Below are 19,147 nucleotides of genomic sequence, written 5' to 3'. Positions count from 1 at the left end.
GAATCTAGGCAAGCTTGCTATGAGCTGAGTATATACCCCCAGCCATGCTTGAACCCTGGTCCCCTTAATTCAGCCTCACAAGCAGCTGGGGGTGTGTTTATGAGTGCTCTGTCTGCATGTATACCTGCTTGGCAGAAGAAGGTATCAGATCCCATTACAGAGGGTTGTGAACCACCATGTAATTACTGGGAATTGAACCCGGGCCCTTTGGAAGAACAGCCGATGCTCTTAACCTCTGAGCCATCTCTCCAGCCCTATCCATCCTACTTCTTAATAGGTCCTGATGTACATACACGGTGGGCATCCCATTCTACAGTGTAGAGGGCCCACTTCCCAGGGCAGGGGGATGGCAAGGGGCACTTCACACTCTACCTCCACTTGCCTCATATGCATCCTCTTCCTTACCTCCTCCCATTTTCCCTCCTTGTCTCCTCCCCCATTTTCTTTCTCCCTCTATTTTTTAGTTCTCCCTCTTCTTCTCTAGGTCCACCCCCCCCCCCCCCCCGCCAAATATCTTCTGGTTCTCCTTTCCCTTTTCTCTCCCACCGTGGTGTGGCCCCTTTCAGGACAAGGTGGCTCTAGGATACTTCCTCCTGACTTTCTGTCTTCAAATGAGCGATTAGGCTGTGGGGGAGCAGTTGCCAGCTCATTAATGGTGAAGTGGCTGCCATAGTGACCCTAAGTCTGCTGAAGACCCAGCCCTGGAGCCCATCAAGGAGTGGCAGCATGCTGTTTGCAGGCCTCACAATGCATATGAATGAGAGGCAAGACCCTGCAGCCATCTGCAGTAACTTTGCAGGTACAGTGGCCCCCAAGCAAAGGCTAGTGGTAACCTAGGAGTTTTAGCTGGCCTCCAGCTGGCATCTCTGAGGTTTTTTTTTTTTGGTCCTCAGATTAGAAGCTCAGGTGGCCCCCTGGGCCCTCCTGTCTTGCCTTGCCTTTCTATGAACCATGGAGTCTGAGAATATTCATTCTGGGGATGTCTGGCTTGACACATTATTTATGATTTTAAAATCCCCTATTTACCAAGTGTCCTTTGGTCTGCCACTTGGTCGCACTTCCAGTCTTTCAAGAGGAAATCTCTGGGTTGATTTTGCTTGTGTTTCTGAATGGTTAGTGGTGAAGCAAATGAATTTATAGAAGAGCAACGGGAGCTCTGTGAGCTTGATGGAACCTTATCGAACCAAATCCTGGCTAGCGTCCCTAGGAAGGGATTCTGCCAAGAAATGTCACAGTGCTGTGTGCAGAGCCTATAGCACATGCGCATGAGGAAAGGATGCAGCCTGTCCAAGGCATATGTTTATCTTTTAACTATAATTTAGGGAGCTTCGGACTTAGTTCAATTGGTAGAGTATTTGCCTAACATATATGAGATCTTTGGTTTGACTCAAGATTAAATCCATTACATAAACCAGGCATGGTGGCACACGCCTGTAATCCCAGCACTTGGGGAGGCAGAGGCAGGCCGATCTCTGTGAGTTCAAGGCTAGCTTGGGAGTCAAGGACAGCCAAGGCTACACAGAGAAACCCTGTCTTGAAAAATCAATAAACAAAAATAAATAAATGATAAAAAATTTTTTAAAAGAAGGGGAGAAAGCTATGAAATGATATATGTAGTATATTTCATTCATTTATTTATTTTTATGTGTGTGCATACAAGAGAATAAGGAGGTCAGAAGGAGCATTGGATCACCGAAAACTGGAGTGACAGACAGTTGTGAGCTGCCATTTTGGTGCTAGGAATTGAACCTGGGTCCTCTGGAAGAACATTCAGTGCCCTTAACCATTAAGCTATCTTTCTAATCTCCTATTTTTTAAACTATATACTTTATGGAAGGAACTCACAGAAGAACATACTCTTTCTGGGGTAGGAAGCCTATGGGTGCTTGTAATTATTCTTCATAATTTTCTATGATGAAAACTGCACGTACTTATTATATCTAATAAAATGTATAAAAACAACTACACATGACATTCAAAAAAGTTTTTTACAAGGCTGGGGAAATGCCTTGGAGGTTAAAAGCATATATTGTTCTTGCCAAGGACTCACATTCAGTTCCTAGCACCCATGACAGGCGGCCTACATGGCCTGTATCTGAAGCTCTAGAGGATCCAATGTCCTCTTCTAGACTCTAAAGGCACCTGTACTCACACACGTGCATATCCACCCACCTCTCCCACACCCATCCATATGTGCATAATTAAAAGTAAAAATAAATCTTTAAAGTATATACGTTACTATTGTTAGGGGGGAGTGAGGAAGAGAGGGACACACACACACACAGAGACAGAGAGAGAGAGACAGAAACAGAGAGAGAGAGACAGACAGACAGACAGACAGACACAGGGACAGACAGAGACAGAGATCACCACTCTCCCATCTCAGCCTCCCAAATGCGCTGAGGTTGCAGGTGCAGATCACAGTGTCACAGTGCCTGGTCCATTTGGTTATTGAACTTTTAATTAATTTTTTGTTTATTTGCTTGTTTCCTGAGACAGGGTCTCATGTAGCCCAAAATGCTCTGGAACTAGCTGTGTACCTCAGGGTGGCCTGGAACCTCTGGTCCTCCTGCCTCTTCCTCCCTGGGATTACAGGTGAGCACCATCAGCCCTAGTCTAAAGCATTCTCCCCCCCAACCCCCACCCCGTGTTGCTAGGGATTGGACTCAGGGCTTTGTACATGCCAGGCAAGTACTCAGCTATGTCCTCTAACACACTGTAAGAATGCAATCACAAAAAGTTATATGTTTAATGATATCTGTTAAAGCCCAGGAAACCAGGTAAAGTTATGTAAAAAACGCATTTAGTTTCCCTCCATTCTTGGTGGCACCTGCCTTAAGTAATTCTAGTACTTGAGGGGTGAAGTCAAGAGGATTAGGAGTTCAAAGCCATTCTCAGCTTCTTAGTGAGTTCAAGGACAGCCTGGGCTGCATGAGACCCTGGCTTAAAAAAAAAAAAAAATCAAAATGAAATCTTAAAAGATGTTTAATTGAATGAGGATAAAGGATCAAACCTTTAGTGTGACCCCCGCTATCCTCTAGGTCTGCAGAAAATGTCCAGTCACATGCTTTGCTAGGGGCAGCACGTCACCTTGGGAAGCCAAGGTATGTCTCTTGCACCCCCACACCCTCCCCCCTTAAGCCACCACTGGGCCCTCCCCATGCTATACTTGTAAAGGGACAACAGTGACAGTGACAGACTCACAGTATACAACTCACAACTGTCAGGCTGCATCTTCGCTTCACAGATCCTCTAGGGCCTCTCCCCAAAACATTTCTTGGGCAAGATGCAGCCAAGCCACCTACTTGAATGGGTGGGCTGAGCTCCCTCTCCTGACATCTGCCAGCAGACTCCCCTCCTCTCCCTCCCGCCCTGAAACCTGATCTAGCTGAAAAGCTGCTTGCTAGAAAACTTGGCGGCTCCCCAACTCTGGTGGCCCGGGAGTGCCAGGCTGCAGCCTCACAAGGTGCAGACAGCAGTTGGAAAAGCAGGCTGCCTGGGACATGAGGTTGGCAGAGGGTGTGCAGGCTCGCAGTCAGGGGGACTCACCCTGAGTGGCTGCACCGAGGCCCTCCCACGCCTGGGACGCTTGCCATGCTGCTCGGCATCCCGCAGGTGCTATTGGCGGTGTTCCTTGCCATGCGACTAGCCCAGGGAGAAGGTAAGGAGTTTGGTGGTGAAGGGAATAGCAACCTAGGATGAGTGGGTGGGTGGGAGGAAGACCTTAGGTCTCAAAAGGCTGAAGGTAGGAGAGGCTGGAGCCACGGAAAGGCTACAGGAAAGTCAGTTATCTCACTGATAATGAGTGAGGAAGCACTCTAAGGTGTGGGGTCTAATTAGGTGAGAAGTTGAATCCAAAGTGAGTCCCATGCTGAGAAGGGAGTGGAGTAGTTGTCAGTCTATAAGAACTGCATAGATAGGTGCTGGGAGACGGTCTCTTTGCCTTGCCTTTCAGCGTAACAAATGGTAGCAGCTACGGACCTGTGAGCTCATTCGGTCCACTTTTTCTTCTTCTTCTTCTTCTTATAATCACAGTCTAGAGAGGGAGAATAATTCGTTCAGGGCCGCACAGCTTTCCAGCAGCAGAACGAGGACCAGGACCATTTTTTTCTCGCGTCTGCTGGTTCGGTTGCATGGGTCCCATGAGCTTTCTCCTCCCCAGGTTCCTCCAAGGCTCACCTCCAGTGACACCAAACTTCCCTGCCCGTTCTACCCAACCCTTTGCTGACTACCTCAGAAAGAGGTCGTTCAGCCACAGGGGACCTGGTTCCTTCCACACAGCTGGCTTTTAGCACCTTGGGGGACAATGAGAAGAATGCCACCAAGGGGTAGGACTGGCGTGAAGGCCAGGAACAGGATGTTCTCCTCTGCAAGCTGTCACTGGGAGAAGCAGGGTAGAGATGTGCATGTGGTCAGTGCTTTGGGCTCCCTTGCCTGTCTTGCTCTGCCATCCCAGCCATGACCTTGTTCTGAGGTCTGGCTGCAGTAGCTAGATCTCCAAGAGCCCCCCCCCCCAAAGCCCATCACACCCGCCCCCCCCTTACAAGCTTCTCAGAGTCCCAGGTGCTGATGCGGAATCTGGTTTGGATCTCAGTTTCTTGGCTAGCAGCGCATGCTATTTACCCTCCTGAGCCTTGGGGATTCTTGTCTGTATAATGGTCTGTCTTGCTAGCTACGCTGGCAGGCTGCTCTGAGATTGAAATGGAAGACTTGTGCAGATACCATTCCATTATTCCAGAGAAGATTCTCAAAAAAAAAAAAAAAAAGTCTCTCGAGGCTGGAGATAGGGCTTGGTTGGTGGAGGCCTGCCTAGCACACATGCACAAAAGCCCTGCTCCAATGCCCAGCATTGCATACATAAACCAGGAGTGGAGGGTTTTTTTTGTTTGTTTGTTTTGGTTTGGTTTTTGCTTTCTTTCTTTTTTTTTTTTTTTTTTTTTTGACAGTGTTTTCTCTGTGTAGCCTTGGCTATCCTGGACTCACTTTGTAAACCAGGCTGGTCTCAAACTCACAGTGATCCACCTGCCTCTGCCTCTGCCTCCCAAGTGCTGGGATTACAGGTGTGCACCACCACACCCAGCTCCAGGAGTGGAGGTATAGCAAAGCCCCTAATACCAGCATTTGGAAGGTGACAGCAGAGGGATCAGAAGTTCAAGGTCATCCTTGGTCACATGGCAAGTTCTAGGCAAGCCTAGGCTATGTGAGATCTTGTCTGAAAAGCAAAACAAAATACCACAAACTTAAAAATAGTCACTTGTCTTCCATTGCTATTCGCTCACCTCTGTCCCTCTAGACCAGAGGGAAGCTTATGGGGCCAGGCCGATGACACACCAGAGAAGAGCCTGCAAGGATGCCTCGTCACCTGCTGACACACGTGAGGGCAGGTGATGAGGACACAGTACTGTTTGATAGTAACCAGCCTTGTTGGCCCCTGGTTTGCAAAGGACCAACCCATTCTTCAGTCCTACCTTCTTGCTGTCTGGGCCCTGGCTCTCTGGGCTGTGCTGTCCACATCTACTGCATGTTGCCTTTCATTTTACATAATGAAATATGGACTGTTGCACAAGGTTGCATGCCATCTCTGTGCAGGGTCCTCCATAACCTCTGTATCGTCTCAATTTTAGTATGTGTGCTGTCCACAGCAGTGGGGCTTTCACATGTCACTCTTCCTTTCCTAGTTACTGCCACTGTTTTCCAGAAGGAAAGCAAGGAATGCTCAAAATCCCCAGCATAGCACCAGGGCCTGGAGCTAGGCTTTTTAAAAATTATGTATTGTTATTATTAGTATTAGTGTGTGTGTGTGTGTGTGTGTGTGTGTGTGTGTGTGTGTGTTTTCACACATATGCCATATGCCTTGGCATGTATGAGGAGGTCAGAGAACAACTTGCAGAAGTCCTCTCCTTCCACCAGGCGGATGCTGAGATTGAACTCAGGCCGTGAGGCTTGGTGGCAGATGTCTTTACTCTCTGAACTGGTTCACCTGACGACAGGATGAAATTCTTTAACAGAGTCTAAACTTGGGACAAAGAGAAGCAGGGCTCTGGCGTCCGCGTTACACTGTTCTCCTTCCCAGGCAGCTGGAGGGGAGCCACGCAAGCCCACAGCACTGCCCGGCCCACTCTGCTCAGGCTGTCCGATCACCTCCTGGCCAACTACAGGAAAGGGGTGCGGCCTGTGCGGGACTGGAGGAAGCCTACTACTGTCTCCATCGATGTCATCCTGTACGCCATCCTCAGCGTGGTGAGCTGCCCTCGACCTGTTTAGGGGTCAGAGAAGCCATGTGAGGCCAAATCGCCTACTGGCCAGTACAGTGGGCATTGAGAGCCCTAGTCCTTGTGTTCTGGCACCAAGGCTAGTGACAGACTGAAGTTGTATCTGCATGGCTGCCCAAACCACAAACCCAGGCGGCCTAGGTGCACCCCTTCCCAGATGTGGTCACCTGCAGGTGGCTATCCATATAGTGCACGAGGGGAATTGTGTCCCCCATATCATCTCTATACCCTTAGTGCCTTACACAGGTGAGTGGCAGGTGTCACTAAATGGCGACAGTAGACACTAATCGGTCAATTAACTAATCAATAACAAGAGTAGGGTGGGGTGCACTGCTAGGCAGATGAGGCTCAGCATTGCATGGAGATTGACAAAAAGGCAATTGCAGAATTTTGACTCTCTGCCTTGCAGTGGGAAGGTGGGACCTGAATTTACCGCTTGCTAGGTTACACGTCCCTGCCCCATACAGGAGGGGATCACAGTGTTTAGAACACCTTTGGAGAGACTAGCTAAAGGCAGGTTGTTGTGCTGCTGCTGAAAGGCAGACTCAGAATCAGATGGGAAAAGGAGAGTAATCAATTTTTCCATTCTGTAGTTTTGAATTCTAATTTCATAGCATAGCTGTCCACATATGTAGTACATATATTTATGCATATAATATATTGTATAGAGAGATAATAAAAGGTAAGGTATCTATACACATACTATTAAATATATATATGAATATGATAAACATATAGCAACAGAAACTATACACAATTCATGTCTCTAGGGTTTTGTTTTCTGTCTTATTGAGACAGTTTTACTGTATTTCCAGGCTGTTCTGAAGCTCACACAATCTACCTGTCTCAGCCCCCTGAGTTCTAGTCTACAGGCATATACCACGATGCCCTCACTATGTATCCTGGAAGCTGAAAAGAGACCATTTCATTTCTTTCTAGTTCTGTCCTCTTCACAGACCATCTTCTCCTGGCTGGCCAGCAGCTCAGGTCCATCCCCTTCCCCTGTCCTGCCGTCCCAGCAGATGAGACACTCAGTGTCCACACCAGCTCCTGCTTGACTGGTGTGTGGCTGTGGGACCACCTGCCAGCTCCCTTTCCTTTCCTAGGATGAGAAGAACCAGGTACTGACCACTTACATCTGGTACCGGCAGGTGAGCACACCAGCTTCTCACTTCCTTGGATGTCCCCCTCTCAAGGACTCAGGAAACTCAATGGCCAGGGTGAAGGGAAGTGGTGAGAAGGTTCTGATGCACAGTAGACATAATCAAGATCTAAGAGTCTAAAATGTCCCATCTTGAGGTCAGGGGAAGATGGGGGGGCATCCTCCCAGCCCCAACCCCTGGTTTCTCAGATGCTTTGGAGCATCTCCGACAAGTGCTAACTAGCTAACCCTGGAGGAAGGATAATTCTTGGCCTGAGAATTCACACCACAGTGGTGTGGCTTTACTTTAATGTGAACAGCTCCAACTTCTAGAAAGTTCTTCAATCTTCTACACTAAATTGGATGACAACCAAATTGAGCAATTGAAACAGGAAGAAGCCATCCACTTAACCCTTAGGTTGCTGCCTTGTTGTCACTTGTCCAGTTCTGACAGGTGTAGGTCACACTGATATACAGATGTTTCCGGCCTTGGCTGATTTCTGAGGAGAAAAGTAACCCAGAGAGGCCTTGTCCTAGAGGCTGTGTAGACACATCAGGCATACACAGGTTTCTGGAACCTGGCCATGGTCATGCCCTATAACCATCACACACTTATGGGACAGGGAGTGTAATAGAGGGATGTGTATCCCTACCAGACACCTCCATCTCTGTCTCACTGAAGGACCCCTTAATTCAGAACACACCCAGTCCCACGGCCAAGGAGACCAACAAGAATGGGCTACAGGCTTCCCCAGAAGAGGCAGCAGTGGCCTGTGCTGTTACACATGCACAGATGATCGAGAGTTGTAGGGGTTGGGGGAGTCTCTCAGCAGCCAGTGAAGGGTGTAGGTCAATGCCCAGATTTCCCCCTAGAAGATGCCCACCTATTGTCTGATTTGCAGGTGAGCCTCACAAAAGACAGAGGGAGCTGCCTATGACAGTGTCTGCTTCTTCCACAGTTCTGGACTGATGAGTTTCTGCAGTGGACTCCTGAGGACTTTGACAATGTCACCAAACTGTCCATCCCCACAGACAGCATCTGGGTCCCTGACATCCTCATCAATGAGTTGTGAGTCCTCTCATCAAAGCATAGGGGGCTGGGAGGCTATGGCCAGGGAAGCTGGAACCAGCGACAATTACCTCTCTGGATCAGCTTAGAATTTGTTCAAGCTCTCCTTTACCCAGTTTTCTTTTCTTTGATTATCCCCTGCCTCCTTCCCTCCCTCCCTCTCTTCCTCCCTCCCTCCCTCTCTCCCTCCATCTCTCCCCCTTCTTCTCTCCCTCCCCCCCCCCTCTTGGATACTACAACCTTATACTTCTTAGTCCAGGATCCTCCATCAAAGGAACAGAAGCCAGTGAGTGATGTCACACTGAGTTCTAATTACTTAATGGAGACAGCTGCATTTTTCAGAGGGGACCAGTACATTTTTTGAACTGATGGCAGCCAATGCTCCTGGTCACAGAAGAGACTGGGCACCACAGACTGGGCTCTCCCAAGCCACACGTGTGCCTAATGGGCCACAATTGGCACCTCCAGCGTGAAGTAGGTCCCATTAGCTTTTGTTTCCAGCAGCCCAGCATGATCCCATTGCCTCCAGCCAGCTGACTTTCTCTCCATCCTGAAAGTTCATCCAGGGTCCACCAATTGGGCACCCAAGTTCAAAGGCAAGGGAAATGCATGGGGGAAAATACAGATAGAAGGAGGAAAGTAGGCTGGGGACTATGACTCAATTGATAGCGTATGTGCCTTGCAGGCACAAAGTCTACATCCGTGACTAAACCCACTGTGGTGGCACATGGCCATCACCCCAGTACTTGGGAGATGGAGGTAAGATTATTAGAAGATCAAGGACATTCCTGACTACATAGAAAGGTTAAGGCCAGCCTGAAATACGTAAGACCTTTCCTCAAATAATAAGGGAATGTACCAGAGGGATTCATGCAGTATCAACTGTGCTGTCCAACTCCATGGCATTTTCTTAAAGAAGACCATGGAATTTGACCCACCCTTGACTGCCCCACATAGCACAGCTGCCAGGAGTTCTAGAAATTTCTTTCTGTCTTTATCTTAGCTTTTCATTTTTTTCAGTCTACCACATAGAAGGCCATGGGCTCAGCCTACCTCATGCCTTGGGGGTCCAGGCTCAGTCAAGAGGATGGGCTCAATCCTTGTTGGATTTTCCAGGGCTCCTGGACTTCCTACTCATGGTCTCTATTCTCTTCCCTCTAGATGGCTGCTCTCATTTTGGGGGCTTCTAGACATGGGAAGCAAAGCAAAAATCAGAGTCAGAATGGAACATATTGTTCTTCTTTCCTATCTAACCACTGGCTTTCTGGGAGTCAGTTCTACTCTGTCTGGTGTGGGATGGGTGTGACAGCCTGGAGACAGCTTAGCTAGCTCCCTACAGCCAGTGGTTTTGAGATCCATGGATTTCTTCTCTGCCTTTGAGAGCTAGGGTTGCTAAAGGAGTTAACAAGAGAAACAGCCTTTATTTTTGTAATAGCAGGTCAGAAAGCTAAGACTGATAACACTGGAAAATTAAGGCCAGACAAAATGTTTGGATTTTTCTTGCTGTCCAGACCCTCCTTGAATTCCTTTCCCTACTGGGCTACTCAAAAGATCTTTAGCCTTCCAGGATCTGCCCCTTCAGCCTACAGATTGATCCGTCCCTCTTCCCTGACCAGTGTGGACGTGGGGAAGTCTCCAAGCATCCCTTATGTGTATGTGAGTCATCAAGGCGAAGTCCAAAACTACAAACCCCTGCAGGTGGTGACCGCCTGTAGCCTTGACATCTATAACTTCCCCTTTGATGTGCAGAACTGCTCGCTGACCTTCACCAGCTGGCTGCATACCAGTGAGTATGTGGGCTTGGGGTATGTGGGGCAGAGGTTGGGGCTCTTAGGGACTTGGGGCCAGGAGCGTCTCTCTGATACATCCTCCCTTAATCAAGGTACCACTTATTCCCTCCCTCCCTCTCTTCCCTTCACCTGGCTCAGCTCTTTCATTTGTCTTGTTCCTTTGTGGTTCTGGGGCCTTGAACATGCTAGACAAGCAATATATCATGCCATTTGTCTTTCGAACGTCTATGAGCCTCTGCTTGCTCTTCCTCCAGATGGCACCAGTATCGCTGTTCTCACTGTCCCCCAGGATTAATGAGGTGGTGTGAATGGGCTCCAAGGCACACAGCTAGGGACAGTTCTCACCCAGTATCTCAAAGAAGACCTGACAGGAAATGTGTCTCAGACCCACCCAATCCTCTTCAGCCCTTGGCCAACCCCACCCCCCCCCCCACTCCCCACCCGGTGTGTCCTTATTCCCCCTCCTACCCTGGTCTTCCCCGTTCACCATTCCCACTGTGGTTCACGCTTCCTACCGCAGCCAGGGAGTTCTTATTAAAATGCAAATCTGATCATGTCATTTAAACCCCTCAATGGCTTCCCAGCAGTCCTGGGACCCAGTCCAAATCCTTGACCTGGTCCTGCCCACAGTGTTTCACAGTAGCTTCATCGGGTGTGTGCCAGGCCAGCTGCCTTCCTCTGGAGGCCTAGAGGTCCTGGCTGATCTCTTTATCACAGGCTGTTCTCTCTCCTAGGCTGTCTGTCTCTCCTCCTTTTCCTGCTCCCCGCACCCCAACCACAGCCTGGTCAATGCCTCCACTCAGCCGATTATGCCCCAGCTCTCAAGAGCTCCTGGGAGGACTTTCCATAGCCCCCTAGACTAGCAGTTTTTTTTTAAACCCTGTTTTTTCTTACTAACTTCATTACTTGCCAATACTTGTTCAGTCTATGTCTAATTTTCTCACAGATATAATCTTGGAGGAGTGGGAACATGGTCTCTGGTTCACTATTAGACTCCAGCACAGTGTCTGGTCCTAAGAATTTTTATTGAGTGTATAAATGGCAGATACTCAGTGGAGGGCTGGGAAAGGCATACTGCTGGACTGCAGCAAGCTAGTCCTTTTTGTCTGACCTACTTGTTACATTAAACTTCAGTTATGGGCCTGGAATGATGGTTCATCAGTTAGGAGCACTTGGCGCTCTTCCAGAGGACCCAAGTTCTGGTCTTGTCACCCCACATGGTAGCTTACAACTGTCTCTACTCCAGTTCCATGGAATCCAATGCCCTCTTCTGGCCTTCATAGGCACTTGACACACACAATACACAAACATACATGCAGGCAAAACATTCATACAGATATTTTAAATACAACGTAACATGATAGAGTCCTACAGTTCCTTCTCTATGCATTTCCACCCACATGCATGTGCACACACACACACATGTGCTACCTATGGAAATCGCATAATGCATATTCTATATGGCTACTTGATTCAACAATGAATTCTTTTCTTTTTTTCTTTTCTCTTTCTTTCTTTCTTTCTTTCTTCCTTTTTCTTTTTCTGTGTAGCCCTAGTTGTCCTGGAACTCATTCTGTAGACCAGGCTGGTCTCAAACTCATAGAGATTCACCTGTCTCTGCCTTCCAAGTGCATAGATTAAAGGAATGGGCCTTTAATCCCACCATGCTCAGCCCTGACCTTTTTCAAAGTTAGTGTGTATGAGGTCTTCCTCATAAATTTTAGTTGCAATAGACTCACCTAGATGTTTAATGGTTTTTTTTTTTTCTTCACTAATGGACATTTAGATATTTTCTTTTGTTTTTTTGATAGGTGTGTGTGTGTGTGTGTGTGTGTGTGTGATGTGTACACTGCACATGTGCATGCACATGGTGCTCATATATGTGGAGGTCAGAGGTCAACCCAAGGTGCCTCCCTCAGTTGTTCTCCATCTTCTCTTTTTTAAAGGGAGGATTCTTCCTTGTCCTTGCCAATTTGGCTAGGCTGGCCATTGAGCCCCAGGGATTCCACTGTCTTCACTTCCCCAGAGCTGGGATGACAAGTGTGTATGACAACACCCAGACTTCTTATGTGGCTTCTGGGGATCGAACTGTGCTTGAACAGCAGACACGTTACTCACTGAGCCATTTCCTCAGCCCCTTCGCTACTTAAAAAATGTTTTAACTAATTTATTTTCTGTGTATGAATGTTTTGCTTGCATGTATGTATGTGCATCCTGTGTGGTTCTCGTGTCCATGGAGAGAAAAGGACATTGGATCCTCTAGAACTGGAGTTACAGTTGTGAGCTGCCATCAGGGTGTGGGGAACCAAACCCAGGTCCTCTGGAAAAGCAACAAGTGTTAACTGTTGAACGCCTTCTCTAGTATCCACCCCCCCCCCACTTTACTTTTGGGCTTTGAATTCAATACATGAGATCTTAACATGTCCTGGAAATCCTCCTGGCTCTGACTCCCATGTACTGAGATTACAGGCACATGCCACCAAGCCTGCCTGGATATTTAGACGTTTTCCAATATTTTGTTCCAGCGAATATTGCTGTCTTTCCAGATATATATAGATAGGTGATAGATAGATAGATAGATAGATAGATAGATAGATAGACAGATGATAGATAGATAGATAGATAGATAGATAGATAGATAGATAGACAGACAGAGGAGGATTTCTCTCTCTCTTTTTGAAAATTCTTCAAAGACAGTTCTCTGAAGACAGAGGTAACAACATTGTGCTTTACCTATTTCCTAGATGAGAAACTCTAACAAAGAAACATAAAATGCTGTTTGGAAGGTATGTGTAAGCGAGCGTGAGAGACAGACACAGAGACAGCTTTTTTTTTCTTTTTCTTTTTTGTTTTCGTTTTTTAGACAGGGTATCTCTGTGTAGCCTTGGCTGTCCTGGACTTGATTTATAGACCAGGCTGACCTTGAACTCACAGTGATCCACCTGCCTCTGCCTCCCTGAGTGCTGGGATCACAGGCATGGAGGGACAGCTTTCTTTTCTTTTTTTTTCTTTTTTCGTTTTTCGAGACAGGGTCTCTCTGTGTTGCCTTGGCTGTCCTGGACTCACTTTGTAGACCAGGCTGGCTTCGAACTCACATCGATCTGCCAGCCTCTGCCTCCCAGAGGCTGGGATTAAAGGCGTACACCACCACGCCCGGCAAGAGACAGCTTTCTAACGGTTGCTTCCTGCAGTTCTCTGCACCACACCCTCACTATAGGCTCGTGAGACAGACAAAGTGTGTTCTATCGCTTCTCTTTGTATAGTTGAGAAAACCAGGCTGAAAGTTAAGGCCAGAGGTCTGAGGTCTAAGAGAGCTGACAACAAGGCTCCTTGGGTATCGTCCACTCTATACCCCACCTTCTTTGCTTGGGGTTCTAACGCCTTTTGTCTTCTCTCTCAGTCCAGGACATCAACATTTCCCTATGGAGACCACCAGAAGAAGTGAGGTCAGACAAGAGAATCTTCATGAATCAGGGCGAGTGGGAGTTGCTGGGGGTGCTGCCTGAGTTTCAGGAGTTCAGTATGGAAACCAGCAACAGCTATGCAGAAATGAAGTTCTATGTGAGTGGGCATGGCGGTGGATGACCAAAGCACCTAGACCTCCACGTTAGGGTAGCATAAGGAGGCAAACTGGGTAGCACGTAGTAGGCCTTTTGCCAACTCCAGGCACATACACATCCCATGCAACCTGAGCAAGGAAGATGGGAACTCAACTGAAGCATCCCATGTTTATTCTCATTAGCCATAAGCCCAGCGCCAGAGGCAGAATATGGTTTTTCTTACTCTTCTTCCTTGAGCAATCCAGGCTGGAAGTTCTATAGGAGAAGGAGCTGGGAATGGAGTGGTGGTTCCTGGGATCCTGTCTGCCCAGTCATCCCTCAAACTTCTATCTTGGTCTCAGGTGGTCATCCGCCGGCGGCCTTTATTCTATGCAGTCAGCCTCTTGCTGCCCAGTATCTTCCTCATGGTTGTGGACATCGTGGGCTTTTGTCTGCCCCCAGACAGTGGCGAGAGAGTCTCCTTCAAGATCACACTCCTTCTGGGGTACTCAGTCTTTCTCATCATTGTGTCAGACACACTGCCGGCGACGGCCATTGGCACTCCCCTCATCGGTAAGGCCTCTTTCTGGAGAAGAATTCACTGTGGCAAGGATCTGCCCTCCCCCTACACTTAGCGTGTCTCTTTCTCTGGCTCAGGTGTGTACTTTGTGGTGTGCATGGCTCTGTTGGTGATAAGCCTCACTGAGACCATCTTCATCGTGCGGCTGGTGCACAAGCAAGACCTACAGCGGCCAGTACCTGCCTGGCTGAGGCACCTGGTCCTAGAGAGGATGGCCTGGCTGCTCTGCCTAGGGGAGCAGCCTATGGCCCATAGGCCCCCAGCCACCTTCCAAGCCAACAAGACTGATGACTGCTCAGGTGAGAGATCCACATAGAATCTGGAGGTGGTGGCATGCCAGGGATGCTGGATAGGACCTGGGAACTGGATACAGGATGGAAGCAGGAGATGCTTCAGTCAAAGAAGTCAATCAGACTGGAACCCTGCCTCCCTTTCCACTCTTACTAGATAGCCCAGGTGACCTGGAACTTGCTATATAGACCAGGCTGGCTTTCACAGAGATCTGTTCTTTCTCTTGCAAGTGATGGTGTTAAAGGCATGCACAACCAGGCCCAGCCAGGATTTTTTTTTTTTTTGCTTTGCTTTCAAACCTCCTTATTAGCCTAGGTGAGTAAAGGATGAGATCATGGGCTGCAAAGGGCCAGGGTGGGGCTGGATATGGTGGTGCATGCCTTTAATCCCAGCACTTGGGAGACACGGCAGGTGAGTCGCTGTGAGTTTGATACCATTCGGGTTTACATAGTGAGCTTCAGACCAGTGAGAAATACATAGTGAGACCCTGTCTTAAGGGGAGAGAAAATAAAAAGGTAGCATGCAACTGAGGAAGACACCCAGGGTTTACTCTGGCTGCCATTAACACCCCACTCCACCTCCACAGCGTCAGGCTATCTCGCTGCCTTCCCTTTCAGACCCATTCTCTGTTCTTCCAGCCATGGGAAACCACTGCAGCCATGTTGGGGGACCCCAGGACTTGGAGAAGATTCCAAGGGGCAGAGGTAGCCCTCCCCCACCACCAAGAGAGGCCTCGCTGGCCGTGCGTGGGCTCTTGCAAGAGCTATCCTCCATCCGCCACTTCCTGGAGAAGCGGGATGAGATGCGGGAGGTGGCTCGAGATTGGCTGCGAGTAGGATATGTGCTGGACAGGCTGCTGTTCCGCATCTACTTGCTGGCTGTGCTGGCCTACAGCATCACCCTGGTCACGCTCTGGTCTGTTTGGCATTATTCTTGAGTGCGCACAACCTGGCAGGGAGGGGGTAATGGGGCTGGTTAGGAAAAGGATGGAGGAGTTCCCTTTAGATTCTTCATCCTGTTTTCAACACCAATTCCTCTGAGTAAACTCAAACAGTGTCTGGACCCTTGGCCCCCTAAACTTAGCGCTGAAGACTCATTCCGCCTCCCCCATTTTATCCCCAACATCCCCATCATGGTTTTAAAGCATGATATCTTAGATCAAGAGAAACCGAGTACCTTCTTACCCTCTGACTTTACTCATCAACGCATAAAGCCCCCGTTTCCTTCCCAGGCCTTCCATGATTAAGGCCATTGGAACGGCTCACTTGCACAAAATTTGTTTTTCGATGGAAGAAAAGCAAATCCTCTAGCATAGGTGTCTGAGACTTCTGCATTCATTTTTACCCAGCCCCTAATGGCTCCCTCTTCAGCTCACCTGTAGCTACTCCCCTAGCATTTAGCTTCATCAGTCAGTGGGGGTAAGGGATAATAAAATGCAATGATATCTTATTCTCTGTCTGTGGCCATTTATGTTCAGCTTTGGGGAAAGGTTGTAGGGTGGAATTGCCAGCAGTTTCAATTGACTGCTGTTTCCTGGGCCAGAGAACCAGAGGACAATGTGATAGCCATCATGACGAAACAAAAGGAGGTGGCTTACGGTTTGAAGGTCAATGCTGACCACTTATTAAATGAGAGGAGAGAAGGAAGGCCTTCTGAGACCCACTTGGAAGATTCTGGAAGCATCCATGTGGGCCACTGTTCTGGATTCATGGTCAACATGGGAAGCAAGGACCAAGCTTCCCCTATAAGAGACAAGCCTTCAGCACCACGGCCAGCACCCAACCCCTTGGTGCTTAGGAGATGTGGCAGAAACTGCAAGGCTTGGATTGAGGGACTCCTCTGAGAACTTTTACTAGCCAGTGCCTGGCACCCCTAACCGAAAACCAGGACTGGGAGGAAGGCAGAGCTGAGATAGCACTCTTAGATACATCTTATCCTGGCCACCAGTCCGAGATGCCAGGGTTTAAGAGATGCTAAGGAACGTCCCCAACTCAATGCCCCCCACTTAACCGGCATATAAGGAAGGGAATATTCTGTCTCAGTCTCATGAGCACATAGATGAGGTTTCCTCTGACACTTTAGCTTGCTCCTACCTTATTTCTATCTTGAGTTGCTTGTCACTCGTGGTAAAGCATGGTAGAGGGAGACTAGACAAACATCAGGCTACAGGGACAGGACCCATCAAAAGTGTCTCCGATGATGATCAAACAGTTTCATTATGACCTAAAGTATCCCAGGGTTGCCAACAATAAGGGAGTCAGTATAAACACTCGGCGCAATACATTCTCAAACTGCCAAGCTTTGAAATTTCATTTCATAAACCATCTGGGAGGCTGAGATGAGGGCAGAACTCTTGGGGCCTTGGGCTTTGTCACACCTGGAAGAGTCTAAGACTGAAGAAAAGGCTTGCCGGGTTTCCCTTTTCTTAGCTGCTTCTTGTCCCCAGATCCCCATCGTATAGAAAGAACTCCTAGATTTCTAACTAGCTGCGACCTTCTCAGGTGAACTGGGACTGAAGTCTCATGGCCACCTCTACCCTAGACACATGCCCTTTTGAGACGGCTTCAGGATTTCACGTTTAGTTTTGTTTTGCTTGTGTGGACATCAGGGTCTGTTAGGAACTGGAGAGTGTGGGACCCAGAGTTGCCTTTGGCTGAGCAAGACTAGGCAAGAGGTGGGGACAGTTCTCACTGTTCAGAATAGGCTGTGCAGTTCCTCACTTGGACCCTGGTTTTAGAGCCAAAAGCTGCCGTACCTACTAGGACTGCTGGGCATAGTCTCACACGCTATCAGAAGGTTCTCATGTCCCAGGCCACAAGGCTAGAAAGATGGACAGTCAATGCACCACTGGCCATTAAGTGGGTGGCTATTGACAAAGTGCTCAACCACAGAGCTAGTAAGACACTCATCAGCTTATTGATTCCCCATCTCTCCCCTCTCACCCTTCATTCGCAATCAATGGGGCGACAGAGCCCAGCGTTGAGGCGGCCAATTAACCACCTCAGGAATGAGCTGCCACATGTAACATCTTCTGGTCCACTGGCCACATCCAATAGGAGCATTGATCCGGCATATGGGTCATGCTTACCATAGATGGGAAACTGAGGCCCAGTGCTGGAGAATGTCTCCGGTGCAGCAACTTCTACTCATCAATGCTAACCTTGGACTGTATGTCCTGGGAGATCATTGCTCTGTCTGAGGACACCTCCACTCACTTCCTTCCTCCCTCCCTTTCCTAACTCCCCACGCTCAGGCTGAAACAGGAGGATTACTGTTTGTTCAATGTCAGCCTAGCATCCATAATGAGATCCAGGTCAGCCCGAGCTATAGTGAGACCCTGCAGAGAGAGTTATCCAACATAGCTATATTGGAATAAATCATATAAAAGGGTACAATGACCCTAAATTCATGCTTGGGATACTGACATGAGCTTTAGGATTAAATGAAGGGAGACTTGTGGCAAGTGGCAAGAGACGTGAATAATTAATCAGTCTTTGACTGGATAAAGACCTGCCTACTCCCACCCATCATTGTCTGGTGGTCCCAAGAAGTCCTTGGCGTGAGGGGTCAAGGTGGCTCTCAGGAGATACTGGCATCTAGCCCAGAGCTGTCCTCATCTGGGGAGGGGGGAGTCTGAGGTAGGAATAAGACAAATTAGGCAGACAATCCTTGAGTGATTGACATATAGGCCCAGAGAAGGAAAGCGCAAGGCTCTAGGTAAAAGAGTCAGTAAAAGGCCAAGGCAGAGACCCAGCCTCTGGTTCTACTTGAGGTTAGCCTTGTAGCTCAGCACACTCCAGGTTCTAAAGGCAGAACTGTGTTAGTCTGCATGGCCCCACTGCTTCTGATTCTGTCCAACGCAAAGGGACCGGCTTCCAGTTGCCATGTCCCTACTGCACCACCCTCCCCTCCCCGTCTCACACTCCAAGTGCTCCATGTCCTTTCCCCACCCGGTATGTCTCCCCGAAAGCTCCATCAGCGACAACTGAGAGTGCATTGCAGTGCTGAGCCCTGGTGCTCCGCAAATCTGCAGGCGAGGGTGCCAGGAGATTGCCACTGGCTCCCAGGAGGGAAACCGCTTTTGCTCCCGATGTTGCCCACCTGTGCTCAACAATGCTTCAAAGGCGTGCCCTAGAGTGGACACCTGGCAGCTTTCAGGAGTGCCGGAACAGGGAGGCTGAGCTTAATGGCCAGCGCAGGAGACAGCAAGTTCCCCTAGGCTAGCTCAGAGGAAAAAGTTTCCTGGTGATGGGGGTTAGGGGGGAGAGTACAGCACAGTGTTCGCCAGCCAGCTTCTCCTCCCTCCCCCTGCCTCTGAATCAATACATTCTGAATCTAATCTAATAACAGAGATTTAACGAGGGGATAATGCGCGTGGAGCCGCCAGGCGCTTTGTCTCTTCTTTCAGGAGGCAGCTGGGGCCCATTATCTGGGGACAATGTCCCATGCTAATCACTCCCTCTGC

At 48.7% G+C, this 19,147-nt stretch overlaps 1 protein-coding gene across 1 annotated transcript; it reads left to right on the top strand.

Annotated features, from left to right (window-relative positions):
* Window positions 1-3,374: 3,374 nt before the first annotated feature.
* On the top strand, window positions 3,375-16,118 carry Htr3a (5-hydroxytryptamine receptor 3A). Its single transcript, XM_051156380.1, has 9 exons — window positions 3,375-3,661; window positions 6,074-6,240; window positions 7,379-7,423; window positions 8,373-8,482; window positions 10,099-10,268; window positions 13,673-13,833; window positions 14,174-14,384; window positions 14,469-14,690; window positions 15,321-16,118. The coding sequence occupies exons 1-9, from the start codon at window positions 3,595-3,597 to the stop codon at window positions 15,617-15,619; spliced, it is 1,452 nt and encodes a 483-aa protein (XP_051012337.1). The 5' UTR covers window positions 3,375-3,594; the 3' UTR covers window positions 15,620-16,118.
* Window positions 16,119-19,147: the final 3,029 nt, after the last annotated feature.

Source organism: Acomys russatus, chromosome 14 (genome assembly GCF_903995435.1).
Source record: "Acomys russatus chromosome 14, mAcoRus1.1, whole genome shotgun sequence".
Taxonomy (NCBI): Eukaryota; Metazoa; Chordata; class Mammalia; order Rodentia; family Muridae; genus Acomys; species Acomys russatus.
The sequence above is the reverse complement of the archived record's forward strand: the minus strand, read 5'-3'. Positions and strand labels throughout refer to the sequence as shown.

Excerpts from the sequence above, each read along its gene's own strand:
- Htr3a (XM_051156380.1), top strand. The coding sequence starts at position 3,595 with ATGCTGCTCGGCATCCCGCAGGTGCTATTGGCGGTGTTCCTTGCCATG. Across the intron at positions 3,662-6,073 it reads GCGACTAGCCCAGGGAGAAG|GCAGCTGGAGGGGAGCCACG; the intron begins GTAAGGAGTTTG and ends TCTCCTTCCCAG. Across the intron at positions 7,424-8,372 it reads CTTACATCTGGTACCGGCAG|TTCTGGACTGATGAGTTTCT; the intron begins GTGAGCACACCA and ends CTTCTTCCACAG.